Here is a 21,554-nt window from a genome sequence, read left to right as displayed (position 1 = left end):
GCCTCTCCCACCTCCTTGGCAGCGCTAAGAATGTCCAACTGCCGGCTTAGGCAGGGAGCGGGCCTAAGCCAGCAGTCAGACAAACCCCAAGGGCTCCTGGACTGCGAGAGGGCACAGGCTGGGCTGAGGGACCCCTCCCACCAAGTGCACGAATTTTGTGCACCAGGCCTCTAGTCAAGTATAAAACTGGACAAATCTATCAAAAATAACCATTTTGCCCTGGCTGATTTGGCTCAATGGATAGAGTGTCGGCCTGCGGACTGAGGAGTCCCGGGTTCAATTCCGGTCAAGGGCATGTACCTTGGTTGCGGGCACATTCCCAGTAGGGGGTGTGCAGGAGGCAGCTGGTCGATGTTTCTCTCTCATCGATGTTTCTAACTCTCTATCCCTCTCCCTTTCTCTCTGCAAAAAATCAATAAAAATATATTTTTTTAAAAATCAATGGAAAACAACAAAAAAACAACCATTTCAAGGCACTGGAAGTTAACCAAAGACAGCCTGCAAATTGACAAGTGTTTAATTTGGAAAAACTACAGAAGTTACAGGTAAGAACAGTGGGAGTCTGTGCTCTCCTGCCTGAGGTTGCTCTCAACCACCAACTTCCAGCTAGAATAACAAGACTGGCAGTTACCAACATGAAGCTAGCAACAACAACAATAAAATAAAATTTAAAAAAAGAAGCTTTGTTGGCAAAAAGGGTGGACCCACTTCAGGGTGGGGCAGCCAAACCCTGTGGCTTTGGTGGATAAAAGCACTAGACTTGGTTGGGAATGAATAAACAGGGAAAATTTGCAGTTGAGGTCTGGGGTTGTGTTCCTGGTTAGGGTAAGAGCCTGACTAGACAGAAAATTCACATAAAGATCATAAATGAGAGAGCTATAGAAAATCTGTGATAAACTCACCATACAACCCTGGCTAAACAGAAAGCTATGTATTTATGGGGAAGACCTGAGGAAAACTGGCATAAAATGAAGCCAAGGAGGCATGAGAACTGGCTCCAACTTTGAAGGTATTCTCAAACCTACACATACATCAATTGGCAAAGGGTGGAGCCTTTACCACCTCTGCCCAAATCATTAGCTAACAATTAAGCTATACAGACAAAGGGAAGACTCTCTAAGGAAGTTAGTCTAAAAAATATGAACTAAAAACCTTAGCATAATTCAGCAGCACCACCACCTAGACAGGCCTTGGACACTGCCCATGACCCGGCAGCCACTCTGGCCAAAATCCTGCAGCCACACCCGCAGACTCTGGGACTCTGCGCCAAAGGAGCAACAGGAGCAACGCGCCGCCAGCAGCAGTAAGTGCAGTCTCCCCCTCGCCAGCGGCAGACCTCGGACATTGGCTGTGCGCGTTCATGCGTCTCCAGCGCACAGGTCTCGAGGCACACCCTCCATAGACTCCTCTTAGGAGTCACTGGGAGACTAAGCTGGGTGTGATTTTGTACAGACACAGGGGCACTGCCACCCAGTAGAAATTCTGAATTCCCGCTGCCTGAATAACTGCTCCCACACACCCAGCTGCACAACTTAAGCGCCAGGGCCCCTCAGCGCCAGGGCCCCACAGAGTGCGTCAGAGCTCAGCGCCAGGGAACTGCGCCTGAGAACTGCACCGCCACAGTTGCTCACTCCCCCTGAGCCCATCCATCCACAGGGCACTTTGGGGAAGCCGCGGTGAGCCTCTGCTGGGTCCGATCTTGGACTAATAGGGACACACTCCCCTGGGCAGTAGAAATTCGGAATTCACCTATCCTGGATACCTGCCCAAAGCGTGCCAGGGCCCTTCAGAGTGCTTCAGTGCGCCTGCGCTAGCAAACTCACTGCGGGTGCTCCTGTGTGCCGCTACAGGGAATGCGAGCCTATCCACCACAAGTGCACCAGCAAAATCTTTGTTTCGCCATCCCACAGCTGCAGAACTCTGGACACTACAGGTACATGCTTTTCCAGCGTGCAGGTCTCCCAAGACGACCGCTCCACAGGCAGCCCTGGGGCCCCACTTCGAGCCCTGCTGGTCGTGCACTTAAACAAACAGGGGTGCACTGCTGGGCTGTAGAAACGCTGAATTCCCTCTTCTGGGATACCTGCCCACAGACACTGCAATCCAGTGGCTTCAGTGCCAGGGCCCTTCAGAGTGTGTCAGTACACCCTGCTGGCAAACACACCACAGGTGCCTCTGTGAGCTGCTGCTGGAACCGCATGTATCCAACCACAGAGGCAGCAGCAAAAGCTGAGTCTACCCACCCCACAACGACAGAACTCTGGACACCACAGTCGCGCTTTGCCAGAACGCAGGCTTCCTGAGCCTCACCACCCCAATATACGGTTCCTGGGTGCCACTGTGAGTCCCTGCGGGGCACGCGTGATTTCAATCGAGGGCATAAGACAGCAAAAATTGGAACACCCCCTCCACAGCTGCTGACTTCCAGACACCTCAGTTGTGCCTTTCCAGCTCACAGGCCTACATCAAGAGAACCCAAATAGCCCAAGTAGGGAGCTACACTAGACTACCAAACCCAGGAGACCTGAGAAGTCACACCAGTAGCACCACACCCTAAAGAAACTGGGTAGCAAAGCAATCGGAACTACAATTAAAACATTACAGCAGCCGAAACCGGTTTGGCTCAGTGGATAGAGCGTCGGCCTGCGGACTGAAGGGTCCCAGGTTCGATTCCGGTCAAGGGCATGTACCTGGGTTGCGGGCACATCCCCAGTAGGAGATGTGCAGGAGGCAGCTGATCGATGTTTCTCTCTCATCGATGTTTCTAACTCTCTATCTCTCCCCCTTCCTCTCTGTGAAAAATCAATAAAATATATTTAAAAAAACAAAAACAAAAAAAAACATTACAGCAAAACATGGGAAGACAAAAAAAGCAACCCACAAAGGAAAGAAAAAGAGAAATCACTAGAAAGGGAGTTAAATGAAATTGAGGCTACTAACTTATCAGAGAAAGAATTCAGAGTAATGGTTATAAGGATGCTCAAATGGCTGGATGACAAATACACACAACTCAATGAGAATTATAAGGAGCTAAATGAGAATGTCATCAACATGAAAAGGAACCAAGAGGAAATGAAGAACGACATAGCTGCAATAAAGAACACAATGGAAGGCTTAAACAGCAGACTAGAAGAGGCTGAGGACCGCATCAGCGAATTAGAAGACAAGGTAGGAAAAAACACGCAAACACAGGAGCAACTGGAAAAAAAACTTAAAAAGCAAGAGGAGAGCCTAAGGGAGCTTTGGGACAATGCAAAACAAAACAACATTTGCTTAATAGGGATACCAGAAGGAGAGGAGGAGAAGCAAGGAATAGAAAACCTGTTTGAAGAAATAACAACAGAAAACTTCCCTGATACTGGCAAGAAAAAAGCTACACAAGTCCAAGAAGCACACAGATGCCAAACAAGATGAACCTCAAAAGACCAACACCAAGACACATCATAATTAAATTGGCAAACACCAACGACAAAGTAAGAATCTTAAAGGCTGCCAGAGAGAGACAGAAAGTTACCTACAAGGGATCTCCTATTAGAATATCAGCTGACTTCTCAACAGAAACACACCAGGCAAGAAGGGAATGGAATGAAATATACAAAGTGATGCAAAGCAAGGGAATGAATCCAAGAATATTATACCCAGCAAGGCTATCATTCAAAATTGAAGGTGGAATCAGGAGCTTCACAGACAAAAAAGGGCTAAGAGAGTTTATTACCACCAAACCAGCAATGCAAGAAATGCTAAAGGGACTGCTGTAAAAAGAAAAAACAGAAAAACAACAAGAAACACAAACATTAAGAATAAAAATGACCACAAACAAGTACTTTTCAATAATAACATTAAATGTAAAACGGATTAAATGCTCCAATCAAAAGACACAGGGTAGCTGAATGGATAAGAAAACATGACCCATATATTTGCTGTCTGCAAGAGACCCACCTGAGAACAAAGGATTCACACAGACTGAGAGTGAAGGGATGGAAAAAATTTTTTCAGGCAAATGGAAATGAGAAAAAAGGTGGGGTTGCGATACTTATATCTGACAAAATAGACCTCAAAGTAAAGGCCATAACAAGAGATAAAGAAGGCCACTACATAATACTAAAGGGAGCAATTCAACAAGAAGATATAACTCTGGTAAACATATATGCACCCAGTACAGGAGCACCCAAATACATAAAACAGCTTCTGGAAGATATCAAGGGAGAGATCAATAGCAATACAGTCATAGTAGGGGACTTTAATACCCCACTGACACCACTGGATAAATCCTCTAAACAAAAAATCAGCAAAGAAACAGCAATCCTAAATGACTCACTATATCAGATGGACTTAATTGACATCTTCAGAATATTTCACCCAAAGCTACAGAATATACATTCTTCTCCAGTGCACATGGGACATTTTCAAAGATAGACTATATATTAGGACACAGGCAAAGTCTCTTCAAATTCAAGAGAATAAAAATCATAACAAGCATCTTCTCAGATCACAATGGCATAAAATTAGAAATCAACTACAATAAAAACATTGAAAAAAAAATCAAACACTTGGAGGCTAAATAGGATGCTATTAAGCAATGACTGGGTTACCAGAGAGATCAAAGAAGAAATAAAAAGCATCCTGGAAACAAATGACAATGAAAACACAACAATCCAAAATCTATGGGACACAATGAAAGCAGTCCTGAGAGAGAAGTTCATAGCTCTACAGGCCTACCTCAAAAAAACAAGAAAAACTGGCAATAAATGATCTAACCCTACAACTCAAAGAGTTAGAAACAGAGCAACAAGAAAAGCCCACAGTATCCAGAAGGAAGGAAATAATAAAGATCAGAGCAGAAATAAACTTCATAGAGACCAAAAAAACAATACAAAAGATCAATGAAACTAAGAGCTGGTTCTTTGAAAGGATTAACAAGATTGATGAACCTCTAGCCAGGCTCACCAAGAAACAAAGAGAGAGGACCCAAATAAACAAAATCACAAATGAAAGAGGTGAAGTAACAACTGACCCTACTGATAAACAAAGGATTGTCAAAAAATACTACGAACAACTCTACTCCAACAAACTGGACAACCTCGATGAAATGGACACATTCCTAGAAAAATACAAGCTTCCAAAACTCAACCAGGAAGAATCAAAAAACCTGAATAGGCCAATAACTACTGATGAAATTGAAACAGTAATCAAAAAGCTTCCAGCAAACAAAAGCCCTGGACCAGAGGGCTTCACAGGGGAGTTTTACTGAACATTCAAAGAAGAACTAAAGCCAATCCTTCTCAGACTATTCCAAAAAATTCAAGAGGAAGGCACACTTCCAAGCTTTTTCTATGAAGCCAGCATTACCCTAATCCCAAAACCAGATAAAGATACCACAAAGAAAGAGAATTACAGGCCAATATCCCTCATGAACATAGATGCCAAAATCCTCAACAAAATTCTAGCAAACCGGATCCAGCATTACATTAGAAAGATCATACACCATGACCAGGTGGGATTTATTCCAGGAATGCAAGGCTGGTACAATATCCGCAAATCAATAAACGTGATACATCACATAAACAAGTTGAGAGACAAAAATCACATAATCATATCGATTGATGCAGAAAAGGCATTTGACAAAGTCCAACTCCCTTTTCTGATAAAAACGCTCAGCAAAGTGGGAATAGAGGGATCATACCTCAACATAATAAAAGCTTATATGAAAAACCTACAGCCAACATCATACTCAATGGGCAAAAACTAAAACCATTTCCCTTAAGAATAGGAACAAGACAGGGATGCCCACTTTCACCACTCCTGTTTGACATAGTACTGGAAGTGCTAGCCAAAGCGATAAGACAAGAAGAAGAAATAAAAGGCATCCAGATTGGAAAAGAAGAAGTAAAATTGTCATTATTCGCAGATGACATGATACTGTACTGGGAAAACCCTAAAGACTCCATCAAAAAATTATTAGACATAATAAATGAATTTGGCAATGTAGCAGGATACAAAATTAATGCCAAAAAATCTATGGCATTTTTATTCGCAAACAGTGAACTTACAGAAAGAGAAATTAAAAAAACAATCCCATTTACCATTGCACCAAAAAAATTAACATACCTAGGAATAAACTTAACCAAGGAGGTAAAAGACCTCTACCCAGAAAACTACAGGACATTGAAAAAAGAGATAGAGAAAGACATAAACAGATGGAAGAACATACCGTGTTCATGGATTGGTAGAATCAACATCATCAAAATGTCCATAAAGCAATCTATACCCAAAGCAATCTATAGATTCAATGTACTCCCCATTAAAATACCAACAGCATATTTCACAGATCTAGAAAGAACGCTCCAAAAATTCATCTGGAACAAACAAACAAAAAAAAAACCCGAATAGCTGCTGCGATCCTGCGAAAGAAGAATAAAGTAGGAGGGATCCCAATACCAGGTATCAAGCTGTATTACAAAGTCACTGTTCTCAAAACTGCCTGGTACTGGCACAAGAACAGACATATAGATCAATGGAACAGAATAGAGAACCCAGAAATCAACCCAACCACTATGCTCAATTAATATTTGACAAAGGAGGCAAGAACTTACAATGGAGTCAAGACAGTCTCTTCAATAAATGACGCTGGGAAATGTGGTCAGGCACATGCAAAAAAATGAAACCAGACCACCAACTTACACCATATACAAAAATAACTCAAAATGGATAAAGGACTTAAACGTTAGACAGGAAACCATAAGATTATTAGAGGAATCCACAGGTAGCAAAATCTCAGATATATGCCAAAGGAACTTCTTCACTGACACAGCTCCTAGGGCAATGGAAACTAAAGGGAAAATAAACAAATGGGACTATATCAAAATAAAAAGCTTCTGCACAGCAAAAGAAACCATCAACAAAACAACAAGAAAACCCACTGCATGGGAAAACATATTTGCCAATGATATCTCTGATAAAGGTTTAATCTCCAACATTTATAGGGAACTCATACAACTTAACAAAAGGAAGATAAACAACCCAATCAAAAAATGGGCAACGGACCTAAATAGACACTTTTTGGAGGAGGACATACATAAGGCTGAGAGACATATGACAACATGCTCAAAGTCACTAATCATCCGAGAAATGCAAATCAAAACGACAATGAGGTACCATCTTACACCTGTCAGAATAGCTATCATCAACAAATCAACAAATGACAAATGCTGGCGAGGATGCGGAGAAAGAGGAGCCCTCGTTCACTGCTGATGGGAATGCAAACTGGTGCAGCCGCTGTAGAGAACAGTATGGAGTTTCCTCAAAAAACTAAAAATGGAACTTCCATTTGACCCAGTGATCCCACTTCTAGGAATATATCCCAAGAAACCCGAAACACCCATCAGAAAGGATATATGCATCCCTATGTTCATAGCAGCACAATTTACAATAGCTAAGATTTGGAATCAGCCTAAGTGTCCATCAGCAGATGAATGGATTAAAAAACTTTGGCACATCTACACAATGGAATACTATGCTACTGTAAAAAGGAAGGAACTCCTACCATTTGCAACAGCATGGATGGAGCTGGAGAGCATTATGCTAAGTGAAATAAGTCAGTCAGAGAAAGATAAATATCACATGCTCTCACTCATTTGTGAATTATAATGAACAACGTAAACTGATGAACAAAAACAGATGTAGAGACAGAGAAGCATCGATCAGATGCTCAAAACTCAGAGGGAAAGCAGGGGAGGGTGGAGGTGAGGGGGAAAGATCAACCAAAGGACTTGTATGCATGCATATAAGCATAAGTGATGGATGTGGACAACAGGGGGTGAGGGTAAGGGCAGGATTGGGGGGATGAGGGGACATTGGGGGATAAGGACACATTTGTAATATCTTATTCAATAAAGGGAAAAAATAAAAAATAAACAGCAAGAGACTTCTAGAGATTCCAGTTCCAAACCAGGAAAAATAAATAAATAAATAAAATAAAAACCTTAGCATAGACATCAGCAGCTATATATCCAAGGGAGACTAGATTGATTCCACATTTAAAGTCTATACAAGTTACTAAAAAATACTTATTTATGTATGTATACATGTATGTTAATCCTCACCCAAGGATATTTTTTCCATTGATTTTTCCAGAGAGTGGAAGGGAAGGTTAGAGACAGATACAGAGAGAGAAACATCGATGTGAGAGAGACACTGATTGGTTGCCTCCCCAATATACCCCAATCAGGGCTGGAGATCGATAGAGCCTGCAACAGAGGTACACGCCCTTGACCAGAATTGAACCCAAGTCCCTTCAGTCCGCAGGCAGACTCTCTGACCACTAAGCCAAACCGGCTAGGCTGGGGTTTCTTTTTGGGGTGATGAAAATGTTCTAAAATTGATTGTGATGATGGCTGCACAACTCTAAACATACTAAAAACCAATGAACTGTAAGCTTTAAATGGGTGAATTGTATGGTGTGTGAATTATATCTCAAAAAAATATTGCTGGCCGAAACCGGTTTGGCTCAGTGGATAGAGCGTCGGCCTGCGGACTGAAGGGTCCCAGGTTCGATTCCGGTCAAGGGCATGTACCTGGGTTGCGGGCACATCTCTAGTGGGAGATGTGCAGGAGGCGGCTGATCGATGTTTCTCTCTCATCGATGTTTCTAACTCTCTATCTCTATCCCTTCCTCTCTGTAAAAAAAAAATCAATAAAATATATTTAAAAAAAAATATATTGCTGATCGAAGCTTTAACTTGAAATCCTCAACAGTTAAAAAGATGTTAATTTGTCAATATTTAGTGCTTTTCTTGCTTTAAATTATTGTGTTCCTTATCCCAAGATTAAGAAAGAGGTAAAATACACCATAAAACCTTATCACTTCTGACTCCCCTGGAAAGAGAAAATTCTCACTGAAACAAGTAAATCTATTATTATTCAACATTTATACCCTCAACTTTCATAAATATTTTCAGGAACACATGTAAGCAGTAGATAACTTATATAACTTAGTTATTAGTAAGTCCAATGACCAAAGTATGAACAAAGAGGTGAGGAAGTATAGTGGTTAAGACTACTTATCCTTACATGTCTATTATCATCTCTTTAATTAGAGGACTTTTCTACTTGCAACTTACCTTCATCATGACATTTAGTGCATATTTTTGATCTTCCCGCCTTGCTGCAGCTTTTGCTTCTGTAGCTTCTTTTGCTCTTTCTTGTGCTTTTAAAATAGATTTTTCTCTTATTCTTTGCATCATCTCTTTGTCAACTAAAACATAAGGAATATCACTAAATTAGGATTCTGATAAATTTGTTTTATTTAGGAAAGAAATGCTTAAGATTATGACTTGGGATGATATATTTTTTGGACCCTACTTCACATGGAGAAGTGAAAACGTTTCTTAATATTAAACTGGCCAAGAAGCTAACATTAAAAGGTAAGCAAGTAACTGTATAGTAATTACTACAGAATGAGGGGGTGGGGGAGAATTTGAATGAGAGAGAGAGGAGGAATAACGGAGGGGGGGAATAAAAAGGGGAAATGAGGGGGGCGGGGAGGGAGAGGGGGAGAACAGAGAGGCACAAGAGGGAAAGGACAGCAGAATGAGAGGGGATCAGAGAGGGAGAAGGACAGGTAGAGGGAGGAGACAAGTTGAGGAGAAACACATATATCCTCCTCTCTGTTGAGAAAGCTATTTGCTTATAAACCTGATCACAATAAATCAGCACTATGAGCTCTAGAAAACAAATGAGTTGAGACTATCTGATATGATCAATCACCTTTACAAACATAAAAGGTAATTTACACATATGATGAGTACAGAGCCAGCCCTAGGAAAAATTATAAAGTAACATGACTTGTCATATATAGAATTTTACCATTCACAATTATTTTTATGAGTTTTACACACAGGCTGCAACCCATTAGGGAGGGGGTAAATCACCTTAGGGGAAGTGGGATCAGGAAAGGAGCTAGACTTTGAGGGGCAAAAAAACAGGAGAAGAAACTTGAGGGGAGAGGGTGACCTGGGGGAGAGTAGAGTGGAGGGAGGAGCGGGGATGAAGCGGGTCCGAGGCAGGGGTTCCTAACCTTTTTGGTGAGGCAGATCCTTTGGCAGAATAGTTACTAGTAAAGCCTTATAGACCCCTCATAATGCTTTTTAAAAAATATATATTTTTATTGATTTCAGAGAGGAATGGAGAGGGAGAGGTAGAAACATCAATGATGAGAGAATCATTGATCAGCTGCCTCCTGCACACACTGGGGATTGAGCCCCCAACCCGGGCATGTGCCCTAACCAGGAATCAAACCATGACGTCCTGGTTCATAGGTCGATGTTCAACCACTGAGCCATGCCGGACGGGCCATAATGTTTTTAAATGCATGAAATAGAAAACACAGGATTACAAAGAAAGCTAATTACATTAAAACATTTACAAATATTAAAAAATACATCTGATATACTATTGCATGCTTCTTTATTAATGCATTAAATAATATATAGCAACAAGTTTAATACTATAACTTCAAAGAAATGAGTATAAAAGACAGGTACCTGTGATATGAACATATTTGTGATTTTTGTTGATAGTACTGCTGTTTGTTATCTACATTCACAATTGGAGGGAATGGTAAATTTAAGTTAGAGGTAAGTAAAAGGTATGTAATTTTTATTCATGCAAGGTCTTGGCTGGAACGTAGGGCTAGAATTAGGTCTGGAGCCTCTCTCCAACTCTGCTCCTGCTTAGTATCAAGAGGCAGACAATTGGATCAGCTACAGGGGCAGAAATAATGAAAAGAACATCAACTTTTCAAATAAAATGTTCCACATCTAAAATAAATGAAAAGTGTATCAAGAAGGAAAAAAATGAAACAAATATGTTTTGAATAATGAAGGAAATAGGCTTGGAGTATACACTGGAGTTCCACAATACTTCATGTAAAAAAAAGATTGTTAAAGAAATAATTTCACTAAATTGTAACCTGATTTCTGAAGTAAAAGTCAATGTTCATTATTTGTTATATAAGTTAATTTTAAGACTGTTTTGACTAGTTTACATCAGAGGTTGGCAAACAATGGCCAAATGCAACCTGATGCCTGTTTCTCTACAACACAAAAGCAAAGAATAACTTTTACATTTTTAAATAGTTGGAAAAAAAAAACCCTATTATTTAATAATAATATTTTGTGACATATAAAATTAAATTCACATTTCAGGGTCAATAAATATGTGTAGTCAACCTGACACTTACTAGTTGAGTGACCTTTGTCAATTACTAAACCCTCAGTGCCACAGTAGCCTCACCTTTAAAAAAGGTGGGCAGTGGGGTGTACCCAAGTGATAGGTTGTTATGAGGATTAGCAGATGTGTTAATGCCTGGTACAAAATAAGTGCTCAATAAAGGTCATATCCAGAAGGCCTTAGCCACTGAATATGCAAGCCCACATTTTCTGCTTAAGAGTTATTATTTTATGATCATTATTATTATTTTGTGGTTAACCTCACTGGAGGACATTTTTTCCACTGATTTTTTTTTTTTTTGAGAGAGAGAGAATGGAAGGGAGGGGGAGAGACACATGGACTGGTAGCCTCCCACACACACCAGGACCCTACTGAGCCTGCCACCAAGGTACCTGCCCTTGACGGGGAATCCACCCGGGACCCTTCAGTCTGCAGGCTGACGCTCTAACCACTGAGCAAAATAGGCCAGGGCAAGAGTAATTATTAACGTGCTCTAAGTTTTGAATCATTCAATTTTTAGGTTATTTAAGTGGCAGCTGAAGCACTATCTCATTTAAATCATGATCGTGTGCCTATTTTTTTTCTAGAAGAGCAACATACTTGTTTCAAAAGACAAATTTTTTCAAAGGTATAAAATATAAAAACATCTTTCAATAAAGAACTTACCACCTGACACAGAAAGGGCCTCCCACATGACGGCTTCTTTTTTATGTAAGGTGAAAACAATAGTGTCATTCCCAATCTTGGCTTTGCTGCTCTCATCGTCAATGGGAGCATAGAGAAACACCTCAAATAAAAATGGAGCAAAGTTGACCTATTCAGAAAGGGAGGAAACGAAAGTTAACTTAGTTCCACAAATTAAAAACATAGCCGTTAAGAAATAGGTGATAGAGACCACAATCATTTTCTTTTTCTTTTTAAAAATATTTTATTGATTTTTTTACAGAGAAGGAGAGGGTTAGAGGGTTAGAAACATTGATGAGAGAGAAACATCTATCAGCTGCCTCCTGCTCGCCCCCTACTGGGAATGTGCCTGCAACCAAGGTACATGCCCTTGACTGGACTCGAACCTGGGACCCTTCAGTTCGCAGGCCGACGCTCTATCCACTGAGCCATACCAGTTAGGGCCACAATCATTTTTTTTTAAGTAAATGCTATAAATTTATTCCAGGTCGTGAAAGATTCGCCAGGCATATGTGGGGAGCTGTGCATAAAAGTAATCTCTGACTCGATAGTATCTGGTGTCACCTGGGTGGAATTCCTTCGTTGCTGGTTTCAATGGTACTAACTTTTAGGGAGGCCATGTGCAAGGATGCGCCCGATGCGCGCGCACAGGGGCGCACTCGCCGAGCTTCGGGCACACCCCCGGGCGCCGGCGGGCGCACTCGCGCTCCTACCTTCAGGTAGTTTTCCGTGCAGAACACGTCCGCGTCCCTGACGCAGACGCCCCGGAGGGGCACGGAGAGGAAGACCGCAGTCTCCGTCTGCTGCCAGCTGTACTCGCTGACCTGCAGGGGCATCCCGGGAGGCGGACCCAGCGAGAGGCTGCAGCGGCAGGTTGGGACTCGCACGGAGACTCGGTTGCTAGGGAAGCCGGGGTTACCACGCGCAAGCCCTTCCGGGTCAGGCGGGGCCGAGGCGCCCAGAGTTCCCAGCGTGGCCCGGGCGCGCCCCTGCGACCCCGGCGCACTCCCCTCCCCGCTGCCTGGGCATCCTGGGGGATCCCTTAGACCACTTCTTAGGGTCTCATTCCTTCCCTGATGTCCGAGCGAATCTCCGGAGACTTGGGCCCACTCCCGCTTAGGCAGGAAAAGAGCTTCTGGCCGGAAAGTGAAATAAAAGAGCGTGGGCTTACGGGGTGGAAAGCGTGACCCGCAAGAAGCAGGTGCGAGGCCCGCGCGCCTTTGCAGCTCTGGCCTTTGGTGTGTCCTGATGGAGGCTGTGAGAGGAGCACCCTTTGGTGTTCCTGTTTTGGACATTTCCTGGTCGAGGATCTTACCTGTAGGATTGGAGTCCTTCCAATCCTATCCCCTGCCAGGCCACCAAAAGCATGTAAAGTGGGTTTCGCTCCAGGGTTTGAGAACTGGGGAGAAATGATCCCAGGACTCACCTGACAAATGCTTGGCTGCAGCTCAACCGCAGGATAAGTTGAATTCACACGGATACATTTACTATTGCTTAAGGAGGGAGACTTAGAACTGCAGCGCTAGGAGGAAATGCAGGGATCATATATGTATATAGCCATGGGACATACTGGAATCTTAGATCTATACAACACTTACCCGCTTTGCCACAGAGATCAGCGGCAGAACCTCACGGAAGGTCTGATCTCTTCACTCCCTGGGCTGCCTTCTGTGGGTCCGGTTTATATACTAGTATTACTGGGATCTGATGTTAAAAACGTCGAATTTACATGAAAATGAGGCACTTGTTACCTAATTAAGGAAAATTGACTAAAAATTTTTAATTAGCCATCTAAAGCTTTGGATTTTAAACTTTTTACTTTTGGGGGCTTAACACAGATTTCAAAGTTCTTGAAAAATTCCTTGAGGAACGTTTAGAAGCAATAGACTTGGGGAGAAAAAAACATCATCTTTTTCCCCAAACAGGCCACCCCCTCACTACCTTTCTCAAATATGTCAGTGGGTCATTATCTCAAGGTTCTGTAACTTTCAACACTAGGGCCACCTTAGACTTCTTTCCCCTTGTCCCCCTAAATGCAAAAATCTATGAATCAATCCATATTTTCTTTTTTCATGTTATTTTTTGTGGCTTTCTCTCCCTCCCACCCTTCCGTTCTATTCCTACTTTTACCATTTTATTTCAAACTCTCCTGTGTCTTTAAAAGACAAGGTTTATGTATTCCTATTATATAAAGTTTTATTTTATTTATTTATTTGAGAGCGAGAGAGAGAGAGAAGGGGAGAGAGAAACATCAATTTGTTGTCACACTTCTTTATGCATTCATTGGTTGCTGACTGTATGTGTGCTGACCAAAGACTGAACCTGAAACCTTGGGGTATCAGGACGATGCTCTAACCAACTGAGCTACCCAGCCAGGGCAATATATAAAACTCAAAGTCTAGATTCTCCCACTATATAAAAACACAAGGGATGTAATGTATCTATGAAAGATAATAAAAAAATACTTGGTGCCATTTGGGAGTTTCAGGAAAATCCACTAACAATCACTTTGTAAGTACATACACATCTCTGAAGTGAAATTGTCCTTCTGACTACCATAGTCTTACTAAACTTTTTACACTCTGAATTATATCTTTTAAAAAACGTGAAAAGTTTAATTACTGAATCATTACATCAACTGACACCAATTTAAATGCTGTTGATTTTTATACATTGTTTTGTGACTTATGTACTAATTTAAAAAGTATTTTTACAAGTCTTGAAACTTGTAAACTTCAATCTCAAAGTCTTAATCTGTACTTATTATTAGATTTTTTAAAATCTAAAACCTAGCCCTGGTTGGTTTGGCTCAGTGGATAGAGCGTTGGCCTGCGGACTGAAAGGTCCCAGGTTCGATTCTGGTCAAGGGCATGTACTTTGGTTGCAGGCACATCCCCAGTTAGGGAGTGTGCAGGAGGCAGCTGATCGATGTTTCTGACTCTCTATCCCTCTCCCTTCCTCTCTGTAAAAAATCAATAAAATATATTTTTAAAAAAATCTAAAATCTAACTCATGAATAGATAGAAACTTAATATATGGCAAGAGTGGCTCTGCATATGTGGGGAAAAGCAAAGGAACTGAATAGATTGATGCTAGGAAAAATGATTACCATGTGGGAAAATACAAGATTGGATCTCTATATGCATATGGTGTCACACAGAAAAAATGAATTTCAGATGAACTAAAGACATAAGTTTGAAATTTAAAAAATAGATATCTGTATGATCTTGGAGTATTTCTTTTTTATTGATTGATTGATCTTAGAAAGAAATTAAGTGCAGGAGAGAGCAGGATGGGGGGATGGGAGGGAGAGAGAGACCTCTATTTGTTGTCCCACTTATTTACATTGATTGGTTGAGTCTATGTGCCCTGACCGAGGATCAAACCCACAACCTTGGTGTATCGGGACGATGTTCTAACCAATTGAGCTACGTGGCCAAGGCAGTATTTCTTAAATATGACATAAAAAGCACTAACCGTAAAGAAAGAGATTGAAAACTTGAACTAAAATTAAGAACTAGTGTTCCCCAAAAGGCACTATTAAGAATACTAAGATATTTTAACTTTATATTAACTAAATATTTATATATTTTATATATAAAAGTATTTTTCAATGCCCTTCAGCTAAAGACCACAGGGACACCTGTAGTGAAACAAGTTGAGTTCATTACTCATTGAGCAAGGGAGAACACACACCACTGGGTGTCTCAATAAGGGGTTGATAGGATTTGGGGGAAGGTCTAGGGGACAGAGGGTTCCCTCTAGACTGGGTCCTTTCATAAAGAGAAGGTGATGCTATGATGGGGTAAAGAAGTAGCTGTTCATAGCATCTTCCTAGCAAAAACCTGGTAAGAAGCCAAAGGTCTATCAATAGGTATATTCACACAAAAGAATAGTATACAACAATAAAACTAAATTAATTATAGCTATAACCTGGATGTGGGCGGGAGGGAGGGGGAAGCAAGCCATATAAAACCCATAAGGAATAATGCCGTTTCCATAACTTTATTTTTTTTAGCTTTTTAAATTTTTATTTATTTTTATTTTATTATTTAAGGTATTACAAATAGTAGTACATATGTCTCCCTTCCCCCCATTGACCTCCCCCCTGACCTCCCCTACCCCCCCCCCACACACTTGCACACACACACACACACACACACACACACACCAGTGTCTTGAGTCCATTGGTTGTGCTTATATGCATGCATACAAGTCCTTCGGTTGAACTCTTACCGCTCCCCAACCTTCCCCCAGTCAGTGAAAGATAAATACCACATGATCTCACTCATTTGTGGAATATAGAGAACATTATAAACTGTTGAACAAAAATAGATACAGAGGCAAAGAAACATCAAACAGACGTTTCCATAACTTTAAAACAAAACCTTTAAAATAAAAACCAAATCTGTTGGTTAAGGATTCCTACTTATGTGGTAAAACTATAAAGGCAAATAAGGCGTAAGAAAGGATAATGGTTACACCAGGTGAAGGTCATGCAAATAGGACTCTCTGTGGTAGCCAAAACAGCTGATTTCTCTCACAGACACACTACATGAATTCAGCACAGGTTCTCTGTGGTCCCTTGACCACACTACCAGCATCATCTGGGGATGTGCTAGAAATGCAGATTCCCAGACCCCAATCCAGACTCACTGAAGCAGAAATTCTGGAAGTGGGGCCCAGAAATCTGTTTTAACAAGCCCACCAAGTAATTATGAGACACACTAAAGTTTGAGAACCACTAGGTCAAGGGGTAGGTTTTCTTCGGGGAAAAGGGAAAACTTACAAAGCCAAGAAAAAATACAGGTTAGCCCAATCTCCCATCTTCCCAAGGAGAAGCATACTGGGGCCAGAGAATGATGTGCAGTGCAGTTGGCATTACAGGAGAGGAATCCCACCCCCTGGCTGCTCTCCCTTTTCATAGGGCAAACATGAGAAGAACCTTGTCAGTGGGGCAACTACCAGGCAACCAGGCAGTCTTGGTTTAGGTGCAAACTAAAAGACCTGACGTGCTACCTGGGTACCTTGACTCACATGGAAAGTTTTAGTTGGAACAAAGTACCGTGGCAAGCTGAATTCAGATGCAGGCCCTCCCTTGGGGAGACAGGAGATCCAGATCCTATTAGTTGCTTCCCTAGAAAAACCCAGAGAGAACACACAAAGTCGTTTTGTTTTTTTTTGTTTTTTTTTTAATTAAATCTTTATTGTTCAGATTATTACATTTGTTCCTCTTTTTTCCCCCCATAACTCCCCTCCTTCCAGCTCCCACCCCACCCTCCACCCTCACTCCCCACCCACTGTGTTCATCCATAGGTGCATGATTTTTGTCCAGTCACTTCCCGCATCTCCCACACCCCTTTTTCCCCCAAGAATAGTCAGTCTATTCCCTTTCTATGTCCCTGATTCTATTATAATCACCAGTTCATTCTGTACATCAGGTTATTTATTCACTTGATTCTTAGATTCATTTGTTGATAGATGCATGTTTGTTGTTCATAATTTGTATCTTTACCTTTTTCTTCTTCTTCCTCTTCTTAAAGGATACCTTTCAGCATTTCATATAATACTGGTTTGGCGGTGATGAACTCCTTTAGCTTTTCCTTATCTGTGAAGCTCTTTATCTGACCTTCAATTCTGAATGATAGCTTTGCTGGATAAAGTAATCTTGGTTGTAGGTTCTTGGTATTCAGCACTTTGAATATTTCTTGCCATTCCCTTCTGGCCTGCAAAGTTTCTGTTGAGAAATCAGCTGACAGTCGTATGGGTATTCCCTTGTAGGTAATTGAGCCTCTTTCTCTTGCTGCTTTTAAGATTTTCTCTTTGTCTTTTGCTCTTGGCATTTTAATGATGATGTGTCTTGGTGTGGTCCTCTTTGGATTCCTTTTGTTTGGGGTTCTCTGCGCTTCTTGGACCTGTAAGTCCATTTCTTTCACCAGGTGGGGGAAGTTTTCTACCATTATTTCTTGAAATAGGTTTTCAATATCTTGCTGTCTCTCATCTTCTGGCACTCCAATGACTCTGATATTAGACCGCTTAAAGCTGTCCCAGAGGCTCCTTACACTATCTTCACACTTTCGGATTCTTTTTTCATTTTGCTTTTCCAATTGGGTGTTTTTTGTCGAATCTTTGGTTTGATTATTGTACTCCTCTGGTCTGCTATTGGGTATAATATTCTTTATTTCAGTCCGTGTATGCTTACTTTCTAATTTCTTTATTGTAGCATCGAGGGTCTCATTAGTTTTCGTGAGGCTCTGCACAAATTTATGGCAAGCCCTCAAAATTGCGATTCTTAGCTCCATATCCTCCATTTCTGTCATGTTTTTTTGTCTCCGCATCTTTTATGCTTTCTTGGTGCACCCCCTTGTGGTCTCTGTGCGCAGTCTTGTTCTAGCCAAGCCTTAATTGTTGTAGTTAACACTAGAGGGATTTGACCCCCAGGCCGACTGGCTATAGGAATCAGCTGTATGGAAAACGTCTGCCTTCTGGGGAGGCGCTAATCCAGCCTTTGCCTGAGGCGATCGGCAAATGGCTGTGCGCAGGGTTTGGGCGGGGCGGGCTCAACAGGGCGGGCGGAGGGAGCAGTTATGGCCACGCTCAGTCCCGTTCCCAGAGGCTCTGCTTCTCAGAACCCCGGCAGCCGCTGCAAACCTCGGAGAGAAAGCTGCCCTCAGGTTCCAACTGATGCCGGATAATCCCGCTTCTCCCGTTTGAGTCTGGGTCCCTAGAGACTCACCCGGATCTGGAGCCCAGAGTCTGAGACTCACTCCCGACAGAAAACGACAACCGCGCCCTCAGCCACCAGCCCGCTTTGCGCACGCACCTCGGTACCTTTGTATTTTCCACACTGCGCCGCCTCTGAGCCTCGATTTGCTGTTCTCTTTCCTTCTAGTTGTAGAGTCTCTCTTCAGCCAGCCTTCCTGTGGTTCTGGGTGATGTCCGTTCAGTCTTTTAGTTGTATTTTTGAAATGGTTGTTTGCGGCAGTGGTCTCCGGTGTTTACCTACGCCGCCATCTTGGTCTCCCCCAGTCGTTTTGTTTAATTCTGTTCATATGTATTAACTCTTTATTTTCTTTTTTTTATAATGTTGACACTCTTAAAGATGTCCCCCCATGTTCTCTCCCTTTGTCCCCCTCTACCCAGCTCCCCACCCCCCACCTTCACCTCGTTGTTGTCTGTGTCCATGGACTAAGCATACATATTCTTTGGCTAGTCTCTTCCGGTCCCCCTTCCCTCCTCATCTCTGAGATCTGCCAGTCTGTTCCATGTATCCATGCTACCTCTTTATTTTCAACACAGCAGTCAGAATGACCCTTCTCTCCTGAAAAATTTCCAATCATTTTCTATCTCAGAGTAAAAGCCAAGAATTTACAATAACCTACAAAGTCATACATAATCTGGTTTCCTGTTAAAATTCTCATCTCATCTCCTTTTACCCTACCTCTTGTTCATTCCAGCTACACTGGACTCCTTGAAATATCTAAAAAGTGCCAAGCATGCTTCTTCTGCCACAGGGTCACTGAACCTGTTGTTACCTTTGTTTGGAATTCTCTTCCCCAGTTATCTGCAAGACCGTTTCTCTTACTCCTTCAACCCATTATTTAAATATCTTTCATTGAACTATTTAAAAAATACGAGCTTTGTCTTTTGCCCTACCAGCCCCAGCAGCCCTTATTCCCATTAACCCCCCCCCCCTTTTTTTTATTTCCTCATAACACGAATTCCCTAACATACTTTAAGAGTTTACTTATTTTGTGTCTTTACAATAAAAACCTGGGAGTGGTTGTTGTTTGATTTACTGCTACAGCATCTAGTACAGTGCCTGATACATTAAACAAATTCAATAAATGTTAAATGAATGCATACTTGTTAAGTTTCATAATGTTTATTTTTACTAGTTTACCTTTCAGGATCCTGAAACATACTTAAAGTCTTTTTCAGGCTATTTTTGTTATTTTCCTCTTGAGTGGATTGAAATTTTAAAAGATGTTGGTTGGCTGTTTTTCTCATCATCAGGTTTCTTCGTATGTTTTGAAATTTTTATTAACAGTGGGTTTTTGCCTTTCATGTAGTTTTCTTTCTTCTGGGTTCATCCTATTCTTTCTAGCAGTTTTAAGTTGCCTTCAACTTGTGTCCTAGGGGCCCCAATTCAACCAAGTGTAATCTGCTAATTAACTGTTTCAATTCTTTGGTGAGTTACAAATCACCAGATTTGTGGCTTTATTATTCCTGTCCAGTGTTTGTTTTATATTTTATTTCCTATTTTTTCCCTTCCTCTACTTTCCTTAGGATCTTTTATCCTCTTGAGATAAATTCTTAGCTCATTATATTTTAGACTTAAAAATTGTCTAATGCTATACATTTCCTTTTCGGTGTTACTTTACTGTATATCATCAGTTTTGTAATGTAGTAGCACTTTTAAGACCTCATCACCGTGCCAGATTAGAACTTCTTACTGCAAATTTCTGTCTGGACCCGGAGTCATGCAGTGCCGGGAGCCGGTCCATCCTTGCTGTTTCAAGGGACCTGGCGTATATAGCATACTGTTCTTAATATGTTTGCTCACCTTCTTGGCGCTATGTGTTTTAACCAAGGTCACCTCTCTGAGAAAGGTTGTTTCCCCAGGTGGGGATTTTTCCCTGAGGTTAGGGAGGGGATACAACCCCTTAATTAAGTGCCAGGCGGGTAGTTAAGCTACATAATCTTTACTCCCTGGAATGGAGATGAGAAACGCCCTAACCTTTGTAATAGAAATTGACAGGATTAAAATCGGCTGGTATAAATACGGATGTAACAAGACAATAAACATCAGATCCTAACCAGAACCTAGCCAGAGAACATGGCAAAAGATCCTGGACAGAACATGGCTACAGAACCTGGCTGGAGTTCCTAACCAGAACTTCGCTGGAGATCCTGGAGGGAGAACCTCACTATGCTGATGAACTGAAACCAGTTTCCATGTCATTCATTCTTCGCCGACTCCGTCCACACCTTTGGGGACCACTGGACCCGTTGGGGTTGGACCCCAACAATGCAGGTTGCTACTTCTGCATGGATTTTGCCTTCTTCCTATACTTCTTGTCCTTGGATATACTTATGTTGGTTTTGAGCCCAATTTTACTTTAAATTCTAGATGCCTTGGAGCATCAATTCACAATGTTATTTGATCAGAAGTCTCTGTACATTTTTCTCTCTCCGACAGCACATAAGATACACACATTTTTATTGATTTTTTTCCTTCCATATGTGTAAATAGAACTTTAATGCAGTCCAATTTTATCTTGATGCAATTTTATCTTATTGGCACTTCTATACCCCTAAAGCCAAGTTGTATCAATTGGCACTTTCACATTTTATGTAGTCTCTTTTCATGTGAGATTCAAGGCACCTGATGGTTGCTTCAACAAACTTTGAAGGTCTTTTGACAGCCTAATTTTGTCATTCAAGCACGTCTATTCTTAGTATTGCTACAATGGTGTCTCTGCTTCAGGGATAGTTACTAAGCTGCTGAGGTTGTGGAACTCCTCTCCAATTAATTTTCTATTAACAAAACTTCAGTCCTAATTTGTTAAAATAGAGATGTGTTATGTTCACATTTTCTTAAGGAATCTCAGGACTCAATGTTATATATAACAGTGTGG

At 41.5% G+C, this 21,554-nt stretch overlaps 1 protein-coding gene across 2 annotated transcripts in view; it reads right to left on the bottom strand.

Moving 5' to 3' along the window:
- Window positions 1-12,755, bottom strand: part of DNAAF4 (dynein axonemal assembly factor 4) — a 38,234-nt gene extending 25,479 nt beyond the window's left edge. For both annotated transcript variants that reach the window (XM_070422217.1, XM_070422208.1), the window contains exons 1-3: window positions 12,627-12,755; window positions 11,896-12,043; window positions 9,120-9,253 (exon numbers count right to left, since the gene is read on the bottom strand). In XM_070422217.1, coding sequence (XP_070278318.1) covers window positions 9,120-9,253; window positions 11,896-12,043; window positions 12,627-12,749 — 405 coding nt within the window. In that variant the 5' untranslated portion in view covers window positions 12,750-12,755. The remainder of the gene's footprint in view (window positions 1-9,119; window positions 9,254-11,895; window positions 12,044-12,626) is intronic.
- Between the last annotated feature and the right edge of the window lie 8,799 nt (window positions 12,756-21,554).

This window comes from Myotis yumanensis, unplaced genomic scaffold (assembly GCF_028538775.1).
Source record: "Myotis yumanensis isolate MYYU_CA2020_CCGP unplaced genomic scaffold, mMyoYum1.0.hap1 SCAF_1, whole genome shotgun sequence".
In the NCBI taxonomy this organism is placed as follows: domain Eukaryota; kingdom Metazoa; phylum Chordata; class Mammalia; order Chiroptera; family Vespertilionidae; genus Myotis; species Myotis yumanensis.
Note: the sequence above shows the minus strand (reverse complement) of the source record. Positions and strands in the feature narration are given on the sequence as shown.